We start from the raw sequence: 26,868 nt of genomic DNA, 5'->3' as shown, positions 1-26,868 counted from the left end.
CTTTGATTTTGTTAAAATTTTGCAAAAATAAATGATATAATAAAAAAAATATAATCCAATGATGAATTTGTGAAAATTGACATCTAATAAAGAAAATATTAATTAGAGTTGTAGCTTTAGTCTACAGACTCTATAAAGCCAAGTTTGTTGCTAAACTTTCTTCTATCGCTTTTATCATATAATGTGCTTTGTTTTCAAATTTTTAGGGATTCACAAACTTGAGTGATGCATAGGAAATTTTGTATAATGGTAATACATCATCACACACATAAAAATGATCACCGCTCAAAAAAATTTAAACCTTGAAAACTCACACAACCACTAAGTTCCCGTAGAATATAAGGGCACTATCATGAAAATGAAAAGGTTTAATGGTGACTTTGAGACCCTTTTCTTGAGAGGCACAGCAAGATCATATCAGCATCAATTGTTCTTATTCGATTCTCAGATATTTTTTCAATATTTTTATTCTTATACACAGCATTGTATGTTGCAGCTTGTTGAAGGTTAAAGTTTTTTATTTTTCAGGCAACATGATAGGTTCCTGAAAACATCTAGCAGGAGAATGTTGCGAGGCTAGCCTCCCTCATGCTGGAAATTTTTGTCTCTTAAAGAAGCTAGCCAACATATTGAAGCTCAAGCCAACAAACACAATTAACCGTATCATTTTTTGGTATTCTTGAACATCTCCTACTATAGCCTTGTTACCATATTAAATGTGTCATTATTTTTAATGTTTTGTTTATAAAATCTTTATTAGTCAGGAAGAATGATGTTGAATGAAACAACAGAGATTACAAACTCCATACTTGGACTTTTTCTTTTTACTTTATCCTTTTAGGCTTTTGTCTAGCCAGATTTCTGATTATTGATACACCTCTTCTCTTTCCATTTATTACAACAAGAATCTATAATTTTTCTCCCTCTCTCTCTCTCTCTCTCTGCGAATTGGGTGCTTTGTGTGGCCTTTTTTTGCTCGATGACTTCCCTTTTCAGCTGAAATTGTATGCATGACAAAAATGTTTGGTTTTTTTTCTTTTTTTTTTCTTTTCTTTCTTAGAAATTTGGAAGAAAGAATTAAAAATAAAAATAAAACATTTGAGTAACTTCCTTTCTTAGATTTCTGTAAATGCCCCAAAGTTCAAACTTAGTTTGCAAAAATATCCAGTATTTATACATTATGGAAAATGGAATATAATTCTTTTGTATAATATGGCTTTCTCCATCTCCATACACTATAACTGCAGCATTTTTCTTGGGCTCCTTCAATTCAACACTAGTCATACTTGATTGTACCTTCATGGCATTTGCCACATAATATGATTTTCCCTAGCAGTACTCCACCCCCTCCCCCCCACCCAAACAGTTTCCCTGTAGGCTATAACACCTCACTTAATCAAAAACAATAAGCATGGAAAATAAAATTTCTCTTCCTAATAAGCAACTATTCTATATGCTAAATTAAGCCTTTTTTTTGGGGGGGGGGGGGGGAGAGAAGTTGCTAAATTAAGCACAATATTATTAAGCTTGTTTTTCCTCTATAGAATCCTTAGAATTTATTATTAATTAGAAAGGACAATGTTGAATCAAATAGCTGGTTATGATTTTTTAATGGAATTAATATTAATGAAATTAATTGTTCATTTTGATGACATGATTTGGGTATTTGAATTTGGATTTGAGTGAATAAAATTCAAATATCTTGTTTGAATAGTTTAAAAAATGTCAAGGATTTGGATTTGACAAATCTACCAAGTATTTTAAACCTTTAAAATGCTTGAATTTGAACTAACTTGGTAACTACTAAAAGCAATAGATTTGAAATCAAGGCATTTCAAATCTATTAATTTAAAATCTAAATCTAAATCCATTCAAACGCAACCTAAAAGCATGGTTTTAAAAATCAAATCAGGAGCAGAATTGAATTTGTCTCAAGTTCCCGGTTTCACCTGGTTTTAACCGATTATTAACTGGTTTTTAGGGTTTTTTCCTGACCAAACTAGTGGCTAGTTTTCGGTTCAACCGGTTGGACTAGCTAGTCCAATCTGGTTTTAAAACCATGCCTAAAAGTTTGAGATGAAGGTAACCTGAATACCCATCTTCATCCCACTTTATGGTAAAGTGGTTTTCAGTTTTCCTCACTACGAAAGTGTGGAGCTATAACAATGGCATTCTGCACCCCTCACTAAATAAAGAAAGTCGCATATGTTTAGTTGATGATATAAATACTGGTTTGAAGTCCATTTCAGTTAATCTACTAAAATAAAATATTTTGGTTCCAACTTATTTCGAAATATAGTTTTTGGATTACCGTTACATATATATTACATTAGGCTATTAAACTATATTTTAAAAATTGTCGATTTTTTTAGAAACTATAAATCTTTGGATTTAATAGTGTTTTTGTAAATAAAATCATAATAAAGTGATTAGATTGGTTAGTGAGAACAAAAGATTCAAATTTGGGGGTTTTATTATAAATTAAGAAATCTGTTGGCTATCCTATGTATAAACAAGGAAGCTTCCAAGAAGCTCCATTCCCTAGTCCCACCACTTATCCACATGCTGGCATTGCTTTGTCTACTATCGCATTCCAATGCAATGCTTTTTGATTTCCAGAGCACTCAGTCATCAAACTTTACCTGTTTGAAAGTTCCAGAGCAGAGACGCTTGATTTGAAGAACCAAGATGAGAGCTTCAGATGGCAGCACTTGAGCTTCGTTCACTACCTCTCCACATCTTCTTCTTCTTCTTCTTCCTCAGAACATTTTATTTTATGGTAATGTGCTCACACGTTATCTCAAATAGGAGATTTCATTTATTTTCATGCTACAACAAATTCTTTTGTACAGTATGACATCGCTATCTCCAACTTTCCCTCACATCACACTGCAGCATTAAGCTATAATATTACTAATAACAATCAAATTGAATAACTCCACAATGAAATCTCACTGTCAGTTTCCATGTTATCTCCACCATACCAATGAGGTGGTGGAGACAACAACATCCCCTCTGCCATATTTCTCAACAAACCAGGTATGTCGAAAACCGCCTCCTCATCAATAAAAGACACACTTTCCGGCTCTATCTCTGCCTCCGCAGCCACTGTCACTGCTGCAGCTGCATTTCCTAACTTCCGCGTCAAGTCATCCCCAGAAACATCGTCCAACTCTGCTGGCCGAAATGCCTCAGCAGCCTTTAATGCCGCACGCTGAATATCCTTTGCTGCTGCTGACGCCGGAACCGGAAGCCTCCATACCGAGTCGGCAAAATTGAGGCATGCGTTACGGCCTCGGAGCGCAATTGCCGCCACATCATGTGCACGCGCCGCCATTTCTACAGTGGGAAAAGTCCCAAGCCAAATCCTCGACTTTTTATTTGGCTCACGCACTTCACATACCCATTTTCTTGAGTTCTTCCTCCGCACTCCACGGTACACTGGATGTCTTGTTTCCTTGAACTTCTTTCTCCCATCACGTTTCTTAGGATTTTTTGAAGCCAACATGACCTCAACGTATGACAAGTTCACCATGCAAGCAATGTCCATATATTTCTTAAAACTCTTTGTTTCTCAGTACTTTGAGTTTAGTTAGCTTGTCTATTGTAGTAGTAGCAGTAGATATATGTAAGCAAAGGGTGGTGTTTGTGTTTGTGGTTGTGTTTGTTGAAGGGAGTAAGAACTAAGAATAATGAGAGTTGGACATATATATAGACGTTAGGATTTATACACAACGCTAAGGAAAGCTAAGGAAAGTACTAAGAGTGTAATAAGTGACGCGCTGATTGTGATAAGAAGACACGCTAATTGTGATAAGTACGCAGGCTGTAAAGTGTTGTAACAGTCGTAAAGTTATGAAAATTATTGTGGTATTAACGCTACTTTTTTTTTTTTAATAGGATATTTGTAACAGTTTTCATTTTGAGCCAGGTGAATTGGAGGGGGGGGTATTGTATGGTGACACGTGGAGAATTTGTCTTGTTCAGGATTTTGAGTGAAAGTTTTTTTTTTTTGAAAGTCGGATTTTGAGTGAAAGTGATAGGCAAAGTTTTGCCGTGGCAAAAACGTAGTATTTGTGGTGTGTGTGTTTCTACTCTCTCTGGTGAATGAATATTCGGTTGTATATATACGTATCAAATATTCAGCATAGCATAGTCAAGACAACAAGAATCTATAATTTTTCTCCCTCTCTCTCTCTCTCTCTCTCTGCGAATTGGGTGCTTTGTGGCCTTCTTTTGCTCGATGACTTCCCTTTTCAGCTGAAATTGTATGCATGACAAAAATGTTCGGTTTTTTTTTTTTCTTTTCGTTCTTAGAAATTTGGAAGAAAGAATTAAAAAATTAAAAATAAAACATTTGAGTAACTTCCTTTCTTAGATTTATGTAAATGCCCCAAAGTACAAACTTAGTTTGCAAAAATATCCAGTATTTATACATTATGGAAAATGGAATATAATTCTTTTGTATAATATGGCTTTCTCCATCTCCATTCACTATAACTGCAGCATTTTTCTTGGGCTCCTTCAATTCAACACTAGTCATACTTGATTGTACCTTCATGGCATTTGCCACAAAATATGATTTTCCCTAGCAGTACTCCACCCCTCCCCCCACCCAAACAGTTTCCCTCTAGGCTATAACACCTCACTTAATCAAAAACAAATAAGCATGGAAAATAAAAGTTCTCTTCCTAATAAGCAACTATTCTATATGCTAAATTAAGCTTTTTTGGGGGGGAGGGGGAGAAGTTGCTAAATTAAGCACAATATTATTAAGCTTGTTTTTCCTCTATAGAATCCTTAGAATTTATTATTAATTAGGAAGGACGATGTTGAATCAAATAGCTGGTTATGATTTTTTTTAGAAACTATAAATTGTTGGATTTAATAGAGTGTTTTTATAAATAAAATCATAATAAAGTGATTAGATCGGTTAGTTAGAGCATTTCCAGTAGGTTTTTCAAATTTTTGTACTGTTTGAAGAGTGAACACTTTATTTTACTTTTCGCCTACCTACTTTTTCAAATACACTTTCTAACAGACTCTCTATCATTTTCTCTATCCCATTTAAATATTATTTCTTCATTCTTTCTTTAATATTTCTTTTCAATCTTTTTTCATTCATCTAATTTTAATGAGAAGTGCTACGTTCTTAACATTTTACCATATTTGCACAATAAATCATATGTGGTAAGTTATTACTGATTTTAATTTGAACACATCGCAATAAATATTTTTCAAATTCCAAACAACATTAACAATTATATTTTTTTTAATGAGAAATGTTGTGTCTATGACATTTTTTCGCAATACTTTCACAACAAAATCTTATATGGTAAGTTGTTACTTGTTCTAATTTGAACCCACCATTTAAATTATTTTTTTACTCACCAATATCAACTAATAACAATCTGTTACTTAAAATTTATTATGAAAATATTGTAAAAATATCGTAGTAATGTTAATCAATTTTGATTTCTTATTCCTTATATTATTTTTCCTTTTTTTCTTTAGTTTTTTTTCTCATCCATTCATTTTTTTTCTTTTTTTTTCCTTGTATTTTCTCCTCCACACACGTTCACCTACCCCCATATCTATCTTCACTCTTTGTTTGACTTTTTGTTTTTCAAGTTACCTCCAGAACATATCTCCCCTTCTCCCTCTCTCTTTCGTTCTCTTTCTCTTTCACACACACACACACACACACACACACAAATTTCTCTCCCTCAATCTCACACAAACAAATTCTCTCTCATACACACGTACATCACCAGCAGAGAACAAAGATTAGAGTCCTCCCCACTTCTAAGAACATGCAGCTTAATCACCATATTGGTCAGATTAGCGTTCTACATGTTTTTTTTTTCTGGTTTGATTAATTTTATTTTATTGTTCAGATTTCATTTAGTTTATGAGAAAAATTGTTTTTGTGTTTCAAATCTTTCGATTGGGTTTTTGTTTTGATTGTGGTATGTTTTAGATTGTAACAGTTGAGATAGAGAAGCACGAGAGAGTGAAGAACGAAAGAGAAAAGGGATGAGAGAGAAAGAATTATTTTTTTATTTAACTGGGTATTATTTTAAGCTTGAATATTGTTTAGATGTGCTATAGTACTCTCCATCTAAAAAAAAAATTTGAAGATAGAGAGGCTGTTGGAGAGGTTTTTTTGGTGGGTTTGCTCTTAGAACAAAAGATTCAAATTTGGGGGTTTTATTATAAATTAAGAAATCTGTTGGCTACCCTATTTATAAACAAGGAAGCTTCCAAGAAGCTCCATTCCCTAGTCCCACCACTTATCCACATGCTGGCATTGCTTTGTCTGCTATCGCATTCCAATGCAATGCTTTTTGATTTCCAGAGCACTCAGTCATCGAACTTTACCTGTTTGAAAGTTCCAGAGCAGAGACGCTTGATTTGAAGAACCAAGATGAGAGCTTCAGATGGCAGCACTTGAGCATCGTTCACTACCTCTCCACGTCTTCTTCTTCTTCTTCTTCTTCTTCAGAACATTTTATTTTATGGTAATGTGCTCACACGTTATCTCAAATAGGAGATTTCATTTATTTTCATGCTACAACAAATTCTTTTGTACAGTATGACATCGCTATCTCCAACTTTCCCTCACATCACACTGCAGCATTAAGCTATAATATTACTAATAACAATCAAATTGAATAACTCCACAATGAAATCTCACTGTCAGTTTCCATGTTATCTCCACCATACCAATGAGGTGGTGGAGACAACAACATCCCCTCTGCCATATTTCTCAACAAACCAGGTATGTCGAAAACCGCCTCCTCATCAATAAAAGACACACTTTCCGGCTCTATCTCTACCTCCGCAGCCACTGTCACTGCTGCAGCTGCATTTCCTAACCCCCGCGTCAAGTCATCCCCAGAAACATCGTCCAACTCTGCTGGCCGAAATGCCTCAGCAGCCTTTAATGCCGCACGCTGAATATCCTTTGCTGCTGCTGACGCCGGAACCGGAAGCCTCCATACCGAGTCGGCAAAATTGAGGCATGCGTTACGGCCTCGGAGCGCAATTGCCGCCACATCATGTGCACGCGCTGCCATTTCTACAGTGGGAAAAGTCCCAAGCCAAATCCTCGACTTTTTATTTGGCTCACGCACTTCACATACCCATTTTCTTGAGTTCTTCCTCCTCACTCCACGGTATACTGGGTGTCTTGTTTCCTTGAACTTCTTTCTCCCATCTCGTTTCTTAGGATTCTTTGAAGCCAACATGAGCTCACCGAATGACAAGTTCACCATGCAAGCAATGTCCATATTTCTTAAAATTCTTTGTTTCTCAGTACTTTGAGTTTAGTTAGCTTGTATATTGAAGTAGTAGCAGTAGATATATGTAAGCAAAGGGTGGTGTTTGAGTTTGTGTTGAAGGTGTAAGAACTAAGAAGAGTGAGAGTTGGACGTATATATAGACGTTAGGACTTGTACACAACGCTAAGGAAAGTACTAGGAGCGTAATAAGTAGACGCGCTGGTGATAAGTAGACACGCTAATTGTGATAAGTACACGCAGGCTGTAAAGTGTTGTTCTACTTCTACCACTCATAATCTGACAAAGCGATGAATAGTCATAATGTAGTGAAAATGATTGTGGTATTAACGCTACTCTTTAATTGGATATTTGTATATAACAGTCTTCATTTTGACCCAAGTGAATTGGGGGTATAGTATGGTGACACGTGGAGAATTTGTCTTGTTCAGGATTTTGAGTGAAAGTGATTAGGCATAGTTTTGCCGTGGCAAAAACGTAGTATTTGTGGCGTGTGTTTCTACTCTCTCTCGTGAATGAATATTCGGTTGTATATACAGGTATCAAACTTGTACCAATACTTATCCATTTTACTTTATTTTGCAACCTACTATTATTCTTAATGTCTATTTTGCAGCATATATTTGATTATATTCTTTGTCTCTTCTTTCTCTAGATTAGGGAAACATTTAATAATAATAATAATAATAATAATAATAATTGCTATCTCAATTTTCACATTTGAGTTATTATAAATAGGTCATTTGACAAAAAATTTAAGAAAATTAAAATGGACTCTGGGAGCAAATAAGACTACAATAAGAAGCTAATTTGGATTTTGATTGTGTTTTGACTTTAATATATTATTGATTTGAACAAAGTTTAGCTACAAACTTTGTTGTAGTGTTACAACTCTCACTAAACAAATTAATATGGTTACATTTTTTGAAAATTTAACTATTGAATTGCATGTTCTTTATGTTTTTAAAAGACATGTCACGTTTCATACCTATCAGATCTTATTTACTATTTGATCCATAACTTATTTTTTATGTATAATTTTATATTACAAAAACTCGAAATTGAAACATTTAATTAATAATGTAGCTATTGATTTTTAATTTTATTGAAATTTTGCAAGTATGTAGGATATAATAAGAAAATGTAATTCAATAATGGATTTATCAAAATTTACATTTAATAAAAATAAATTAAGTAGACTTGTAGCCTTAGTTTACAGCCAAGTTTGTTGTCAAACTTTGTTCTATCGATTTTATCATATAGTGTGCTTTGTTCTCAATTTTCTAGGAATTGTGGCAAACTTGAGTGATGCACAGGAAACTTTGTATAATGGTATAATAAATCATCACACATAAAAATGATCACCCCTCAAAAAAATTTAAACCTTGAAAACTCACTCAACCACTAAGTTCCCATAGAATATAAGGTCTATATCCTGAAAATGAAAAGGCTTAATGGTGACTTTGAGACTGTTTTATTGCCACGCATGGCAAGATCATATCAGTATCAATTGTTCTTATTCGATTCTCAAATATTATTTCAATATTTTTATTTGTTCTTATTCGATTTTCAAATATTATTTCAATATTTTTATTGTTGCGGCCTGTTGATGGTTAATTTTTTTGGGGGGGGGGGGGCAACATGATACTTGATAGGTTCCTGAACACATCCAGCAGGAGAATGTTGCGAAGCTAGCTAGCTTCCCTCATGCTGGAGATTGTCTCTTAAAGAAGCTAGCCAGCATATTGAAGCTCAAGCCAACTAACACAATTAACTGTATCATTTTTTTGGTATTCTTAAATTTTCCATACTGTTACCATATTAAATGTGTCATTATTCTTAATGTTTTGTTTATAAAATCTTTATTAGCCAGGAAGAATGATGTTGATGAAAAACAGTACAGACTCCATGCTTCGACTTTTTCTTTTAGGGTTATTTCTGATTATTGATACACCTCTTCTCTTTCTATTTACTACAACAAGAATCTATAATTTTTCTCCCTCTCTCTCTCTATGAATTGGGAGCTTTGTGGCCTAATTTTGTTTGATGACTTCCCTTTTCCGCTGAACTAGTATGCAAGACAAAAATGTGTGCTTTTTTTTTCTTTCTTTCTTAGAAATTTGAAAGAAAGAATAAAAAATTGAAAATAAAACATTTGAGTACTTTCTTTCTTAGATTTATGTAAATTCCCCAAAAAGGTAGACTAAATATTAAAGTACAAACTTATTTTGCAAATATATTTAGAATTTAGACATTATGGAAAACAAAATATAATTCTTTTGTACAGTATGGCTTTTGCCATATCCAAACACTAAAACTGCAACATTTTTTTGGGGCTCCTTCAATTCAACACTAATCATACTTGCTCATGCATTCATGGCATTAGCTCATAGCAGTACCCCCCCCCCCCCTTTAACATTTTCCCTATAACACCACACTTAATAAAAAACAATAAGCATGGAAAATAAAAATTCGTTTCCTAATAAGCAACTATTCTATATGCTAAATTAAGCTGCTTTATTTGTTTTTTATTTTTTGAGAAGTTGCTAAATTAAACTCAATACTATTAAGCCTGTTTTTCCTCTATTGATTCTTTAGAATTTATTATTAGTCTGAAAGGATGATGTTGAATCAAACAGCTGGTTATGATTGTTTGATGGAATTAATATTAATGAAATTAAAAGTTTGAGATGAAGGTGACCTGAATGCCCATTTCTATCCCACTTTATGGTGAAGTGGTTTTTAGTTTACCTCACCATGAAGTGTGGAGCTACAATAGTGGCATTCTGTGGTTCTGCTCCCTCGCTAAATAAAGAAATTCGCATACGTTTAGTTGATGTTATGAACACCAGTTTGGTGTTCATTTCGGTTACTCTATTAAAATAAAATATTTTGGTACTAACTTATTTTGTTATATAGCTTTGTGATTTACCATTATATATATATATATATATATATATATATATATATATATATGATAAGGGATATTTTGACCATAGAAAATGTTCTAACTCTTTTAACCCTTAGGCCCATTAAGATCCGTCGCGCTTGAATCCTCCATCGATGTAGGGATGTCCATTAAGCCTGAAGCCCATTTTGACCTAAGGACCACAAGGACACCTTCCATACCATCACCCCCATAGCCCGTTGGGCCTAAAAATAAACTGGCAAGATGACGAACATACTGACGAATTGGCAAGGACATCGACGGGGTGACAAACATATCGACAAGTAAGAACACTTGCCCCCCATGCTATTGGCATATTCTTCACTCATGCATCCCTATATCAAAAGGACTTGCACACCACGTCCAAAGACCCTATTACACATTCATATTGTCCCAATATGGAAAGTAAAAACCTTGAGATCTCGGAGTTTTAATTCCATATCTTCTCTACAAGGAAAGATCCTACATTCAATGGATCTTGGTCAACTCTACACCACTAATTAAACACCAAGTCCCCACCTTTTTAAGGTACGTGAAATTTCTTAACTCTTACATTTTTGAGTTTTTGGAGATTCTTCTATCACTGACTTAACATTCAGGAGGGTTTTTAGCTAGCACCCCACTGGTGCTCTCTTTAAGTTTTTTGTTCTATTGTTCTTCAAGTACCCTAATTGGCACGCGTATGAACAATCAACTCACTGACGATTTTGTGCATCATCAATAAATAAAATATATATATATATATATATATATATATATATATATATATATATATATTATAGATGGAAGCGTTTCAATAAAAAAAAAAGGCTATATATTAAGCCCAATGATATAAATTGTTGATTATTTTAGATACTATAAATTGTTGGAATTAATAGAGTGTTTTACAAAATAAAATCATAATAAAGTGGTTATATCAATTAGTTAGAAAAAAAAATTCAAATTTGAGAATTTTATTATAAATTAAGGAATATGTTGGCTATTTATAAATAAGGAAGCTTCCAACCAGCTCCATTCCCAAGTCCCGCCAATTATCTTATCCACATGCTGACATTGCTTTTTCTACTATCACATTCCAATGCAATGCTTTTTTATTTCCAGAGCACTCCGTCATCAAACTTTAGCTGTTTGAAAGTTCCAGAGCAGAGACGCTTGATTTGAAGAACCGAGATGAGAGCTTCAGATGGCAGCACTTGAGCTTCGTCCACTACCTCGCCACTTCTTCTTCTTCAGAACATTTTATTTTATGGTAATGTGTTCACACTTTATCTCAAATAGGAGTTCTCCTTTAATTTTTTTATAATCACCTCCTTATTTTCACTCATCAAACACAAAATCCAATTACTTTATTAGAGTATTAGCAATGGACTAGTCACCCAGTTCAACTAAAGTTTGATACAGCTAAAACCCAAAACGGATTATTATTCTGTTGGTGTAAACAAATGCTACGAAAAATTCTTTTGTACAGTATTACATCGCCATCTCCAACTTTCCCTCACATCACACTGCAGCACTAAGTTATAATATTACTAATAACAATCAAATTGAATAACTCCACAATGAAACCTCACTGTCAGTTTCCATGTTATCTCCACCATACCAATGAGGCGGTGGAGGCAACAACATCCCCTCTGCCATATTTCTCAACAACCCGGGCATGTCGAAAACCACCTCCTCATCCATGAAAAACACACCTTCTGGCTCTATCTCAGCCTCCGCAGCCACTGTCACTGCCGCAGCTGCATTTTCTAACCTCCGCGTCAAGTCATCCCCAGAAACACCGTCCAACCCTGCTGGCCGAAATGCCTCAGCCGCCTCCAATGCTGCACGCTGAATATCCTTTGCTGCTACTGACGCCGGAACCGGAAGCCTCCATACCGAGTCAGCAAAATTGAGACACGCGTTACGGCCGCGGAGCGCAATTGCTGCCACATCATGTGCACGCGCCGCCATTTCTGCTGTGGGGAAAGTCCCAAGCCAAATCCTTGACTTCTTATTTGGCTCACGCACTTCGCAAACCCATTTCCTTGATTTCTTCTTCCTCACTCCACGGTATACTGGGTGTCTTGTTTCCTTGAATTTCTTTCTCCCAGCTCGTTTCTTAGGATTTTTCGAAGCTAACATGACCTTCTCGTAGGACAAGTTCACCATGCGAGTATTGTCACTCTCTGACCCCGAGGACGAAATATCAGACCCCATTAGATATTGTGGATCTGAGAAATGTCTTAAAGCATCCATGTATGTCTTAAAACTTTTTGTTTCTCGGTACTTTGAGTTTAGTTAGCTTGTATTGAAGTAGTAGCAGTAGATATAAGTAGGCAAAGGGTGGTGTTTGTGTTTGTGTTTGTGTTTGTGTTTGTTGAAGGAGTAAGAACTAAGAAGAGTGAGAGTTGGACATATATATAGGCGTTGGTACTTTATCCAAAGCGCTAAGGAAAGAACTAAGAGTGTCATAAGTAGACACGCTAAGTGCGATAAGTAGACACGCTGTGAAGTGATGTTCCCCACTGTTTCGACGATTTGGAATATGGAAGATATTTGTAAGCCAAGGTAGACCATAAAGTTTTACGCAACTTTTTTCATAATTTGTCAAATTAAATATTACAAGTGATAGAGAAAAAATAATGAGTCGATATGAGTTCATGTTACTTATGTTATTCATAACATGTTATCATAACTTAACATGTTATGAATTATAAAAATGTTATCATAACTTAACATGTTATGAATTATAAAAATGATAAAAATTGTGTAAATTTTTGTAATCCAAACTTTTTTTTTAATATGATAATTGTAACAGTTGATTTCTTTTTTAGCCAAGTGAATTGGGGGTATTGTATTGTGACACGTGGGAAATTTGTTCTGTTCAGGATTTTGAGTGAAAGTGATTGGACATAGTTTTGCCGTGGCAAAAACGTAGCATGTGTGGTGTGTGTGAAAGTGTGTTTTTTTTTTTTCTTTTTTGCGGGAAAGTGTGTTTCCACTCTCTCTAGTGAATGAATATTGGTATCAAATTTTTCGCATCATCTGTCTAACTCCACAAAAGGTTTCTGTTGACCCGATCAATATTGTCAAACAACTTCGTAAGGAGCGTCGTGCATTGCATGACATAAGCAGGTACAGTGGAGGTGGATGCTTATATGAGGACAACCCGTCCCACCAAGGACAAAAGACACCAAATAATACCTATAAAATTGAAAAAATGACATAAACTGCGCGCACAAAAAAAAAAAAAAATCAAAAAAAAAATTGTCAAAAAAAAGTAAAAAATATTGTAGTTAATGGACACCACTCGTTAACACAACCCTTATTTTTAATGTCTAATTTGCAGCTTTACTTAATTTTACATTTCTTGTCCCTTCTTTGTCTCAATTATGTTGTAACTCGTGCTTACGTGCAGAAATATTTAATAATAGTAATGGTGAATTGTCATTTTGCATTGAGTATTATAAATGGGTTATATAACATTAAAATTAAGAAAATTAAAATAAACTCTTGGAGCAAATAAGACTACGATTAGAAGTTAATTAATTTGAATTTTGATTGTGTTTTGACTTTAATATATTATCGATTTAGACAAAGTTTAGCTACATTTTAGTTGTAGCCTAAGATTCTTTCACTAAACAAATTAACATGATTACATATTTTGGCATTTTAATCGTTAAATAGCATGTTCTTTATATTTTTAAAACATATGTCGAAATTCATGCCAATAAGATATTATTTATTATTCGATCCATAAACTTATTTTTTATGTATAATTTTAGACTACAAAACTTGAAATTGAAACATTTGATTGACAGTGTAGCTATTGATATCTTAAGTTTTATTGAAATTTTACAAACACGAAGGATATAATAAGAAAATTTAATTCAATAATGGATTTGTCAAAATTCACATATAATAAAATAAATATTAAGTAGAGTTGTAACCTCAGTCTACAAACAAATTTGTCACTTTGTTGCCAAACTTTGTTCAATTGATTTTAGTATAAAGTGTGTGTTAGGACATATGTGATTCATGTTAGGAACATATGTCAACATTTTATGTAATTGGCTAATCCTTTGACAAAACGCATTTTACTTGTAATTGAGTAGATTTAGGATGTGTTTAATGCTTCAAGAAATAAGGTTTCAAGTTCAAGTGTTAAAACCATGCAAGTCTGTCCAAAAAACAAGTGAAGAAGTGTTGTTCATTGAAGCTCAACAGCTAGCTCGACAGCTAGTATCTATCGAGGCTTAAAAAGCTGGTTCAACTCGAGGCTCGACAGCTGCTCGATAGATTGGGTATATGTCGAGGTTTATGAAAAACTGATTTTCAATTCTGATTTTTATCCAATCCGTGAATGTATGTTTGGTCTTTATTTTCTCACAATCCTAAACATATATAAGGATTATTTTAAGGGCCGTCACAGATGGCACAAGAGCACAATTGCACAAGTGTGAAGAAAAGTGTTGTTCATGCAAATCGTGATCAGAAACCTAGTTTGCCCTAGTTCATCTTGAAGAAGCTGCTATGTTTGTACACCGTAGGATTTTGTGACCAAGCAACTTTGTGATCTTCATCGTGTGATGAACTGAAGAACTTTGCAGCTAACATCCTTTTCAAGTTGGTGATAAAGTTGCGTATTAGGATCCGCGCGTCTATTGGTTAGTCACGTACTGAGAGTCGTGCAATACAAGAAGAGATTGTCACTACAGAACAAGTCCAATTGAGTATTGGGGTAAGGGTTTAACTGTAGGTTGGTATAAGGTGCTGAGATTCTTTTAATTGTAACCGCTTGTTATGATAATAGTGAATTCTCGGGAGTAATGACCTTAAAGTCACCAGGTAGGGTTTTTGCCTCGGAGGTTTTCCTCATTCGTAAACAAATCACCGTGTCAACTTTATTTTCCGCTGCATTATACTTTGGTTGGTGATTTGTTTGTGCTACCATGTACATTTCATGTTAATTTGATTAATTAATAAACTTGGGTAATTAATCAATTAATTTATCACAAAGAGTCAATACATTCTTAGCCTATTAGTGTGCTTTGTTCTCAATTTTCTAGGGATTGTTGCAAATATGAGTAATGCACAGGAAATTTTCTGTAGTGGTATAAAATACATCATCAAACACGTAAAAATGATCACCACTCAAATTTTTTTTTTTTTTTTTTTTTGAGAATCCACTCAAAAATATTTAAATCTTGAAAACTCACTCAACCACTAAGTTCCCGTAGAATTTTGGGGTTCATAATAAGAATCAGAAAAACTTACCCCATTTCATGCAGTATGGTAGTCAAATGCATTACCATTACAAAAAGTTCTAATATTGTTTGGCACTCTTTTTGTTTTTGTTGAGAATGAATTACCTTACAGAATCAGCTTATTGTGACATTATATGTTACGAGACTCAGCTTTTTGCATTGAAAGACAATGGTACAGTTGAAGTATGGGACTTTGACTTGCCTACTCTTTTTCCCACAAATATCATGAGCTTTAGGCCAGTTATTATAGATTTTGATGGCAAAGAATTCCCAAGTGACAAATTTTCAACTCAATGTTACTTGGCGGAATCAATGGGAGATCTTTTGCTTGTCAATCGGTTAATTGGGAACTTTGTTAATTCAGAGGGGTTCGCAGTTGATGAGAGTGACCTTGGTATTGAGGATACACAACCTTTGGTTTGTCCTTACAGAACAAAGGGATTACATGTTTATAAGCTAGTTTCGATTCGGAACACATGGGAGATTGTGGAAAGTTTAGGTAATGTGGTCATATTTTGGGTGAAAATCACTCTATGTCATTGTCCATTAAGGATCTTCAAGGGTGTGAATCCAATTTACTACACTGATGATAATTGGGACCAGATGAATGAAGATTACTTGTATGGCGGTCATGATTGCGGCGTGTTCAACCTGACAGATGGAAGTTCGAAGACATAATATCAATGTGATTTTGGGAGGATAGATCCACCACCCTTTTGGATAATTGCTACTAGATGCTGAGATGTGATTCATATGAAATCTTTGGTGCATGCTTAGTATAGTTTTTTCCTACTATGTTCTAGAGTTAGAAAACTTGATTTTTATTTCTATGATTACCTGTCTATTAAATTGAATTTTGTGGTTTATGAAATTTTTTGTTGTTGATAATTGTGGTTTATGAAAAGTTATATTCATGTGGTTTACTACATTTGATTTTGTTTCTTCTAAAATAAGGACAATCCATGCAATGTATGAAGAAAGTATAAAGAAAGGGAAAATATTAGGACCACATAAAATTTCACAATTTTTGCCACAACTCGCCTTGTGGTGAATTGTGAATAGTAGAGATGTGGTGGTGCCAGCTCGTCACATGGCAAATTGTGGCAAACGTTGTGGAAAAAGATGTGGTCCTAACATTACTCGTAAAGAAAGTTTTTTCTAAGTTGAATTTTATTTTTTTATATTTTATAATAGGGATAGAAGACCGGTGGGACTTGTATCCCATTGTCCAAGCACTAGGTATCGCTCAAACCTCAATAGAAATCCAAGAATCTAGAGAATGGGGGAGCCATATTAGTCTCCCTATTTATGTGAGAAACATTCCAAAAGAACAAAACAAACTCCCATTGTATTGACCCCTGACCCAATTTGGAACATTGAATTGGCCATAGAAAATTTATCCATCCTATTTCTGCAAAAAGACATAAGAAATACTCCACGTTTGAAGAATTACAGAAAGGGAAGGTTACATTTTCAAGATAATATCAAGTGCCAAGCATCATTTTCAAGAAGTTAACCTCTACAGGAACTTTTTTTAAACCTCTCACATATTGTTGCCTTCAAAAGCACCACCCCCCTGCCTACAATATCAATATGTACATATAAGAGGCACATTCTCAAGTTTGGTTTGACAATGAGACATTAAAACCTGACCACAGAATTTTGGGCTATTCTTTGTAGATTCAATCAACAACTTTACGAGTCTTTTGTTCATACTGCCAATAATATCGTAAGAGCGACAATTGTCTGCAACTGCTAAAATATAATGCAATGCACTGAAGTCAGCTCTTAACAACTGTACTTTAATCCTGAATTGTTGCTCCTAAGTACTAAATAGGAGATGTATAAAACTAAAAATAAATAACTAAAAACCCTACTAGAAATGAAGAAAAGATTGTAGAATAATCCTTGTTACTTGAAAGGAGAAGTGGTATAATTATAAAAGTTATTGAATCAAACTTGGGCTTCATTTACATTACCATACTACAAGAAGACTGGCAGACCATGCAAAAATTTAGTTTGACCTGGGAAAAGAAGCCAGTACGAGAAAACAGACATTGAAAGATGAAAACTAAAAAATCAAATATAACTAAGGAAGACAATGAGGATCAAAAGTTCGATGATCTAATGTCTAAATATAATTACAAGATTAACTAAACCAGAAACAAACAAATTGACTAGCTAGTTTTCAGAAGGGAGTAAAAAATAGATGAAACAAAAGCTTTTTTTTCTAATTTATTTTACATTTATTTCATTTTAGAGAATGAAATTCAATCTCCCTATCCACCATTTTCATGGTTTTCTCCTCCATTCACAACTGGTTCTGTTGATGGTGGTGGTGCTTTGGAATTATTGCAGTCTGATGCATTAGTATCGCAGGGCTTTGACTTTAGTTTGCCAGCAAACCTTTTTAAGACTGTGTTCCAACTCCCCTTTGTCTTTGCCAGCCTGTCGATCTCCTGTTTCATGCTAAAGCATTCTTTCTCAAGCTCGGACACCCGGTCCCTCATGTCATCAACCGTCACAAGGTGGTTCAATGAGTTGCCTGCTTGTATAGGGGCATCACTTCTAGCCAGAGCAAGATTCCCACTGTGATTTTGTGAGTTCTCAAGGTTGTCAGAGACAAAGAACCAACCAGCAACAGAGGTACGGAGCCGAAGTTGCTCAAAAAATAAAACTTGGACAATGACACGAAGAGGCAACCTCTCGTTCTGGGCTGCATGGGTGCTGGCTTCCAAGGAGAGCTTCTGGCAATTCATGAGCCTACAGATTTGTTCCTTTTCAGAGTCTGTTAGCCAGGGATGAGCCTGAAGTTGAGATACACATCAGTTTTCTTAGGCAAAGCAGGAAGAAATATAGTGTGCATTGGGAAGTAACCTCGAAGAAAAAGAAACTAGCTCTTCTAGTATATTATAATGTAACTGACTCCAATGAACTTGACAATGAAATGAGTTCTCAACACAAATCATATTGATATTGTAAGTCCACCATGAAAGCATTATGTCCACTTGTAAATAAATAAAATTTCTTGCTAAAGACAGAACAATATGCCCAAGCACCATATCTGCAATGCTGCTTATCCAAAACATGAACTAGATAATATATAGACATGGTAAGACTAAAGCAGTCATTTTTATGGTGATTAAAAAGTTGGTTCTCCTTTTGAACCATTTCCAAAAATATACCAAAATTGGGTATAGTGGTGTGAGTGAATGTGAAGACCAGCACTCCAAAATGAATACTTTTCAAACTTGCAAGCAGATCTAAGGAGAGATAAGTGAAAGTAAAATCATTCCAACACAAGAAAGGCAAAAATGCTCCATTATAAACTATGTTATCAGAAAACATTGAAACTATTTCGGAAACTTCTAGCCTTTAACCAAGATGACCAGAACCAAAAGAGTTTTTGCAAGGAAAATCATCAATGAGATGAAGCGAATGTGAACATTCATTTACCTTGAGGAATATATCAATTGCACGGTAGATTCCATCATCTATAGGCCTGGCATAATCAGGGATAGCAGCAGCAAGTGACTGAAATTTCAGTACCTTCAAGTTAACATCAGGTGCCACCTCAGCTAGATAACCATCCACCAGATTAGCCACCATTGTCATTGGGGTCAGTGAATGGGAACCTCCCATTAACTGCCCCTCATCTACAATAGAATTAGAATTAGGATCAACAGGCTCATGATCCGCCAGCATGAAGTGATCAAGAATTCGCTGAACACAGTCAATATCATAAAGGGTCTCCACTGAGTACCCCATATTTGGTATGAGAAGATCTTCAAGAGCTGCTTGATCCAACTGAGCACCAACCCTTTTCTCTAAATTCTCACGACATGATGGGCTAGCATGTAATATCATTGACGTTCGCAAAAGCCTAAGGAGGAAGTTGGTTGATATGACACCTTTTTCATTAGGTAGTATCTCCACAATATCTTCAAGGAGGTTTCTTTGATTTACATCATATGGGGCAGATATGGTTGAGCCTGCACGGTTCCCATTTTGGAAGCTTGATTGTCTACCCAACAAGGGAAGATGCCTCTTTGCATAGTAGACAAGGGACCCAGAAATTCTCTCCGGCTTCATGCCTCTCGATCCAACAGCAAGAATCAATCTTTTATAAAGAGGTAGTCTAAGAAAGGACACATCCTCATACCACCAATCTTCACTCACAGGATGAGGCTTAGTTGCTGTGCGTATTCCATTCCAAAATACAGTCTCATCTGGGCTTTGCACAGCACTCCGTCCTGACATTGGCCAACTAAACAAACTTGGATCTGCACAAGCTTTTATTGCCAAGGAATTAATGCATCTTGTAACAATATGAAGCTCTTCTGCAAGTGGTAGAACCTCTTCGCAAGTTTCAAGAGCTTTAATTGAGTCTGTCCAGTAACCAAAAATCTCATTAAAAAAATTTTCAGTTTGCAAGATGAGATTTCCCTCTCCATATTCTTCAGTCATCCGAAAATACTCAGCTGCACACCTGAGACTGACTACATTTAATGCAGTGAGCTCTATTTTTACACCATAACAGAACTTGGCTACAAGCAGAAAGGTTTTGGCTCCTCCAGGTATGTCATGGAGCTGCAAAGTACACTTCTTCTCATCCTCTCCAGAAAGCTCCCCGATAAGGTTTTCTAGAACTCCGCTTCTGGACAGCAAGGGAAACTGCCATATATTCCAAGAAAAGGAGGAAATGTTGTTTGGTGAGTAAACAAGAAATAAAAACTAATGTGTAGAAATGTCCCTGAATACATAAGATATGCACACTGTCTATGTCTCATACAAGATTTAGGAAGCAAGGTTGCTTTTCACTTCCTGAAAGGCAAGACTGAATTAAAAGGCAATAGTATCACTATTGAAAAAAATTATAAACATAATAGGAAAATAACAAGATAGAGAGCTCCATGTTCATATTTTTCATACATCCCGAATTACAAGAAGTCCAATATTAAGCTTCTATTTGGTGGGCATCACTTTAATAAATTCATCTAAATAAATCTAATGGATAAATCAATTTTTTTGTGATCATTTTCAAATTTCAGCTTTATCATCAACTTTTTTACAAATAAAGACTCCCAAACAGTTGCAAATTGTAGATGTACATAAATTCCCTCTTTATATCCATCAAAGAAATTCATGAATTAGTTATGAGCTAAGAGCTCTCTCTCTGTCTCTCTCTCAACTAATTTTGAATCACAAAGTAAAACAATTAAATGCGGACAAGATAAAATCTCAGTAATGAGAATCAGCTGCTTTTGATTGTTTCTAGTTGAACCTTACACTTGAGGGAATTTCAAGGCACAAAACAAGCAGCCAAAAGGAACAGAGACTTAAGGTTTTATAAACCATGGTGTCTAGACATGTAGATGGCATAAATAATGACAAATTAAGTCATGGGGCAGAAGGCTTGGCCAAGTAAAATACACCTTGTGGAGATGGAAGGTTGTCTCTCCAACTTCAATGATGATATCGCTAGGAAGCCCAGTCGAGCAAAGCCTGCAAAAGAGAAATTGGCTTAAAAGAAATCTGAAACAGAGCTGAACAAATATTACTCAAAGAGGTGACATCAACATAAAAATGATTAGAAAATCAGCATGCTGTAACAATTCAGAGCTAGGAACCACACTTGTAACATAGCAGCAAGGTAACTATAGATCACATGACATAATGATACAACCAATAATCAATTGGTAAAATATTATTTAATCTTTTTTCATTCTTGTAATAGCAGGAAACATTGTAATCACACATATCTTGTTACTATTTATTAATCAGGAATGAAAAGTTTTCTGTTAATCTTCTATGAAGAATTAAAGTTACTATCATCCAGTTCTGTTAGTTATGATTGTAGGAATCATTTCAAGCAAGTGTAGATTCAGTTGAAAAACATGAATGAACATATTCCTTTATCAACTCTCATTCTAGTTATTGAAGAATGACTATCAAATAATCACTTAAGAGTTAATCTTGTATGAAGACCAGGCGGGTAACTGGATGCAAATAGCTTTACAATTTTAACCATCAAATACTCTCTTCGTGATAAGCGATCGTAAATGCTTGAGAAACCAATATGCATTTCCAGAAACCTCCTTAAAAGTTCAAGTCAACAATCAAAGACTTCTTAAAAACCATAGCAGAATTAATTGCACACTCAAGTAGGTTACAAGACAATTCAGGATATATAGTACCCTTTTGGCATTACTGTAGGAAGTAGAGCTTTAACAGTATAGCTTTTGCAATATAGAGTTTTGAAAAGCTTTTTACCATTTTTGAGTTTTTGACAAAGATTAGTGTTTATTACACACTACTTGTTGCACACACTGAAGTCACGTTTTCAGTTCAATTTTTGCATGTGTAACAAGTATTTCCCTTTGAGAAATTATAGTGAATAGTGCTTTAAAGTTTTGAATATATAAAGCATGAATAATGTATAGTAAATTTTTTTCCTAAAAGCTCTAAATTTCAGCTTTAGTCTTAAAGCTGTTTTCAGCTTAAGGCTCTTAAAGCACGTTTTTGGTAGTGGGTTACTACCAGACACACCCATAATTTAGATCTGTTGCCAAATTTTCCTAGTCTGACCACACAAAATTAAAACCCATTAGAGGGGCAGTGCCACATTCCAATTATTTGAGGTCAAAAAGTGACATTATATAGTTTCAAAACCCACTCATACTTTTACCGTTGTCCATTAAAAGCAAAGAAATATAAATCTCTCCCCATGAGCCCAAGGTCCGTCCTTTACAGCTTCACTCATCCTTTGAAACCCTTAGACTAACAGAAACACACCTCTTCTCACCCATTCCATTTATCACTAGTGCTCTTCCTAATGTCTAAAGACTCTAAACCAACTTGATTTGCATATTTTATCACCTACTGGGTTACTATTAGAACAGCAGATAAGGCTTTCTAATTAATCTTACCAAATGTGTCCATAAAAAGACACAAAATCCAGTCCTAAAAGTGCAGTTTACACCCAATGTACATTACTGACAATTCAATGAGTTCATACATAGTTAACAATGGTGGTGACAAAACTGAGAGACTACAATCACTGAACTTAAATTACAGGTAAAATCAAAATTACCAACCATCCTATCCTCAATATTAGTAATGTAATTTATTGATTAATACATAGAACCTTTAAAGGGTTTCCTCGAATGAAACCCAATTGGACACATAAGCTATTAAGTTCATAAAGTTAAAGCAATCACAGTAACCATTCCCAGAAGTTTTTTATTTCATAATGCCAAACAAAACAAACCCATCACTTAATATCAAGTATTATCACAGAAACACAATTTTGAATTAAAATTATAACATAAAACATAAACGACTAACCAGGCTTGGCCTTCAAGGTGAAAGACTTCGGTTTTGGATCCCAGTCTAATGCACGCCATGTTATATTACTCAACTACAGTGTAGTTATCATGGAAAAGAGCGAGCTAGCTGCAGTGAATAAGAGAACAATGACACACACCACTGAGGATAATGATGAAATGGGCACAATGGCTTTTGTTTTTTGTTATTTTTCGTTTTTTGTTCTCTCTCTCTCTCTCTCTCTCTCTTTGGAGAACTAAGATGGTCCCGAGTCTAAAGGCAAATCTAGGAGAAAAATCAGTTGCTGCTGTTACATGAAAAAGGCAGTGTTTGGAGGGGTTTTGAGTTTTTAGCAATTAATATTTATCTTACGTTGGAAGTGTAACACAACTGTATCTGTGTGTATTTAATAATTGTATCCTAGGAAATTTAGACTTTGATCCAAGCCAATTTGTATATAATTACAGTTATAACTAAGGTTATCCATTTAAAGCACTTTGACCTGGTGAATGTGCTCGTGATAATAGGAACGGTCCAAGCTCACCTGATTTTTTTTCTCACAAATTGTAGGTTAAGAAAACATTATAGTCCATAGACTTAGAAAATTTTGCTTCTCGAAATAAAAAATAAAAAATTCTTTAACCAAAAGTATTCATAAGGTTTCCCAGAATACAAGTACAAAAATGGCACAGAGTCAAAAATTGGGTTCAAACTTCAAAGTCAAATAAAGTTTATGTTGTCAGAGGACCATTATAGACCTCCATGTTCGAAGGTTATAATTTTTTTAAATCACTCATTAATACTGTAACTTCTATTTTTGGGTAATAAAAGATGACATTAAAGATTGGGGACACCAATAGGTCCAGGACTCATGCAAAATAACAAAAGCTTTTTAGATTGGGAGCCACTGATTGTTGTCAGCATGCCTACAGATTTGTTAGTTTTTTAGTACGAGTGACAAAAAAAAAAAAACCTCAAAGCAATGAGAACCTGCAGTCATTTTTTGATGAACCTGCAGTCATTAATAATTGGATGCAGAGCCTTTAACATTAAGGCCACTACTTCCGTATCCAATTTAATCTCCAACAACTTCTTTTGATGAGTTAATCTCCAACAACTCTGCACCCATGTTAGATGACCATGTTAATATTGTAAATTTTTTTTTTTTCAATGTGAAGTTGTTCTTATAGTTGAGGATGGCCGGGAGAGATCTAGCTGTAATTCAATTGGCTGAGTAACCAATACAGATGACAAAAATGTCTTGTCATATCCCATTTTGTCTTGTGTGTGTGTTTGTTTCCCGTCTCAAATAGGTGACAAAAATGTTTTACACTTTTACTACTCCAAGTGTCAGCTCAAGGCCTACGCCTTACGCCCCTACTTATCCCAAAATTTTAAAAATGTTTAAAGGTCCCCGTTAAAGAAACAAAAGGTACCAAAATTGATTCTTCAAATAAAAAAGGTACCAAAATTGTTTATTTTTTATAATAAAACATTGTAGTTTGATAACTATTTTTTAAGGGAAAAAAAATACTTGGGTTTTACCTTCTTTCCCCATTTTAAAAAGTCTTTATTATGCGCATTTTTGGCGCAATAATCACTCTAAAAGTATAAATACTTATGAGATGTGAAAGATAAGGGTTAAGGTTCAAATCTTCAGAAGAAAATTTCACACACATATACACTTAAATTAAGTTTAAGTAGAATTTATATATTGTGGGGAGTGAAAGAACCTAAGTGGGTATTTGGGCATTGGGCTTTATCAATAGGCGATAGTTCGTTCTTGACTAAAGGCTTTTAGGGCTGCGAGTTGGCTCACAAGCCGAGGGCCCGAGGATTCAGCCGAGGGCCCGAGGATTCATCCGAGGTAGAGACTCTCCTCGGACAGACCCGTGATTACTTGGAGATTCACTAAAAAGATTAAGACAGAGTTCTGGAAAGACTGTAGGTTAAAGAGGGGATCCAAATACTTTCTAGACATGGCGGTGTAAGAGAAATATCTCAGAAAAAGGCTGCTGCCTCCACATTAAAGGCTCTGCATCTACCTCCCTGGCCGCATTAATGGGAGAAGTGACCCCTGAACAGTAAAATTCAGCCTTCTAGCTAGTATTTAAAGATTTCAAGAAGGTGGTGGAAGGGGATTTTGGGTGACACGTGGATAAAAGGAGAAGGAAAGGGAGTATTTAAGGAGAGAAGGGGGTAGCAGAGAAGGGGGGCCTTTTGGAAAAAGAACTTGAGAAGGACTAGGAGCTGTAACCTTTATAAGGAAAAAGAGAAATAATATACAAAGGGTCCTCGGCCTACGTCCAAGGAGGTTCATTTTGCCCTATTTGTCCATTGTTTATAAATATTGTAATATTCTGGCCCGTTTATGAAGTTTCGAGCACCATCGAATTAGATTGCGAACCCACACTCTACAAATTTAATTGTTTAAGGCTCATTGGGCCTGAGCCCACGTACGTTTTTGGGTCCAGGTGCAGTTGTGCACTTACAATTGGCGCCGTCTGTGGGGATCTAGTGTGGTAGAACTCGAACACCATGGCAAGCTTAGGCTCACACCATGCAGAATCTCAAGGATCGCAACCTGAGGATCTTTTCGAGCGTCTTGAGCGCCGGAGGGATCGAGAGGGTAGCGTTCACATCGAGTATCCTAGAACGAGTCATACTCACAGTGGAGGGGCCAGTACCGCCCATGAAGATGGTGCTAAAGCCATGCAGAAGGAGATTGATCACCTTAAGAAGAAGCTGCGTTGCGTCAGGCGGAGGCGTGCTTCACCCTCATCCAGTACCTCTTCCGGGAAATCCCGAGGAAGTAGTTACAGTTCGAGGTCATGGTCGCCCCCCAGCAGAACATCCTCTTGCGAAGAGGATGGCCTATCGGGTCATAGGAGCAGGAAGCTCCCCTCTAGGGGCTTAAGGAACGATGCCATGAGCCGGGCGTTGCACCAGCTCTCCAAATTGCCATTCTCACGCAGGATTGAGAATGGGAGGCTCCCCAGGAGGTTCACCCAACCCACCTTCACCATTTATAATGGCCAGACCGACCCGGTGGAACATGTGAGCCACTTTAACCAGAGAATGGCTGTACATTCTCACAATGAGACCTTGATGTGCAAAGTCTTCCCTTCTAGCTTGGGATGTTGCTATGAGGTGGTTTAACGGTCTCAAATCAGGGTCTATAAGTTCGTTCGAGGAACTGACTAGAGCATTCGCGTTACGGTTTATTACATGCAGCAGAGTTCCTCGACCGTTGGACTCACTGTTGTCTATGGCTATGAAGGAGGGCGAGACGTTGAAAGCATACTCCGACAGGTATTGGGAGATGTTTAATGAGATAGATGGTGATTTTGATGAGGTGGCGATCAATACTTTTAAAGTGGGCCTTCCAACTGATCATGACTTGAGGAAGTCCTTGACCAAAAAACCCGTACGGAGTGTACGTCACCTCATGGACCGTATTGACGAATATAAAAGGGTCAAGGAAGACCAACAGCAGGGGAAGGGTAAGGCAAAGGTTATCCCGCAAGAGAGAAGGGATTTCAGGTCGAACAGGTATCACAACAACAAGCTGAGAAGAGATTACTCCGAGCAGTCTGGCTCGGCGGCACCTCAGACAGTTAATACTGTATTCCGAGAGCCGGTGCACCAGCTACTGGAGAAGGTCCGTAAGGAACCCTACTTCAGATGGCCCAGTAAGTTGGCGGGGGATCCTGCCAAGAGGAATCAGAATCTCTTTTGTCAGTACCATTAAGACGTGGGTCATACTACCGAGAACTGTCGGACCCTCTAGAATCACTTAGAGCAGCTTGTTAGCGAAGGAAAGTTAAAGCAGCACCTGTACCAACCTAGCAGGCAAGGCAGTCAGTCTGGCTCGAATAATCAGAGGAATAACTCATCTCGGCCTCCTTTGGGAACGATCAATGTTATCTTCGCTGCGCCTGGCAGGACTGGCTCATGTCCTACTAGGGTGATGGCAGTTTCGCACTCCCAAGCTGAGGAGGGGGGCTCCAAGCTGAAGAGATTAAAGCTAAATGTGTCCGTATTG

At 35.9% G+C, this 26,868-nt stretch overlaps 5 protein-coding genes across 5 annotated transcripts; 1 reads left to right on the top strand and 4 right to left on the bottom strand.

Annotated features, from left to right (window-relative positions):
• Positions 1–2,470: 2,470 nt before the first annotated feature.
• LOC142641125 (dehydration-responsive element-binding protein 1D-like) lies at positions 2,471–3,661 on the bottom strand. Its single transcript, XM_075815517.1, has one exon. It carries the CDS (start codon positions 3,548–3,550, stop codon positions 2,924–2,926), a length of 627 nt encoding a protein of 208 aa, XP_075671632.1. The 5' UTR covers positions 3,551–3,661; the 3' UTR covers positions 2,471–2,923.
• Positions 3,662–6,209: 2,548 nt separating this feature from the next.
• On the bottom strand, positions 6,210–7,390 carry LOC142641136 (dehydration-responsive element-binding protein 1D-like). The gene has a single exon (XM_075815528.1). It carries the CDS (start codon positions 7,290–7,292, stop codon positions 6,666–6,668), a length of 627 nt encoding a protein of 208 aa, XP_075671643.1. The 5' UTR covers positions 7,293–7,390; the 3' UTR covers positions 6,210–6,665.
• A 3,838-nt stretch (positions 7,391–11,228) lies between these two features.
• Positions 11,229–12,583, bottom strand: LOC142641011 (dehydration-responsive element-binding protein 1B-like). The gene has a single exon (XM_075815363.1). It carries the CDS (start codon positions 12,484–12,486, stop codon positions 11,788–11,790), a length of 699 nt encoding a protein of 232 aa, XP_075671478.1. The 5' UTR covers positions 12,487–12,583; the 3' UTR covers positions 11,229–11,787.
• A 3,010-nt stretch (positions 12,584–15,593) lies between these two features.
• LOC142640143 (uncharacterized) lies at positions 15,594–16,175 on the top strand. The gene has a single exon (XM_075814235.1). It carries the CDS (start codon positions 15,594–15,596, stop codon positions 16,173–16,175), a length of 582 nt encoding a protein of 193 aa, XP_075670350.1.
• A 1,379-nt stretch (positions 16,176–17,554) lies between these two features.
• Positions 17,555–23,045, bottom strand: LOC142638688 (BTB/POZ domain-containing protein At5g03250-like). The gene is made up of 4 exons (XM_075812745.1): positions 22,845–23,045; positions 20,933–21,002; positions 18,954–20,171; positions 17,555–18,304 (listed from the first exon to the last, which is right to left on the bottom strand). The coding sequence occupies exons 1-4, from the start codon at positions 22,901–22,903 to the stop codon at positions 17,777–17,779; spliced, it is 1,875 nt and encodes a 624-aa protein (XP_075668860.1). The 5' UTR covers positions 22,904–23,045; the 3' UTR covers positions 17,555–17,776.
• Positions 23,046–26,868: the final 3,823 nt, after the last annotated feature.

This window comes from Castanea sativa, chromosome 6 (genome assembly GCF_040712315.1).
Source record: "Castanea sativa cultivar Marrone di Chiusa Pesio chromosome 6, ASM4071231v1".
NCBI lineage: Eukaryota > Viridiplantae > Streptophyta > Magnoliopsida > Fagales > Fagaceae > Castanea > Castanea sativa.
This window is presented reverse-complemented; position numbering and strand designations above follow the sequence as displayed.

What these genes read in the sequence shown, in the direction of transcription:
- LOC142641011 (XM_075815363.1), bottom strand. Translation starts at nt 12,486, where the DNA reads ATGGATGCTTTAAGACATTTCTCAGATCCACAATATCTAATGGGGTCT.
- LOC142641125 (XM_075815517.1), bottom strand. Translation starts at nt 3,550, where the DNA reads ATGGACATTGCTTGCATGGTGAACTTGTCATACGTTGAGGTCATGTTG.
- LOC142641136 (XM_075815528.1), bottom strand. Translation starts at nt 7,292, where the DNA reads ATGGACATTGCTTGCATGGTGAACTTGTCATTCGGTGAGCTCATGTTG.
- LOC142638688 (XM_075812745.1), bottom strand. Translation starts at nt 22,903, where the DNA reads ATGGCGTGCATTAGACTGGGATCCAAAACCGAAGTCTTTCACCTTGAA. An exon ending in CACCTTGAAGGCCAAGCCTG is followed by an intron (nt 21,003 to 22,844) that starts GTTAGTCGTTTA and finishes TCTCTTTTGCAG; the next exon opens with GCTTTGCTCGACTGGGCTTC. An exon ending in CAATTGATATATTCCTCAAG is followed by an intron (nt 18,305 to 18,953) that starts GTAAATGAATGT and finishes TCTCAACTTCAG; the next exon opens with GCTCATCCCTGGCTAACAGA.
- LOC142640143 (XM_075814235.1), top strand. Translation starts at nt 15,594, where the DNA reads ATGAATTACCTTACAGAATCAGCTTATTGTGACATTATATGTTACGAG.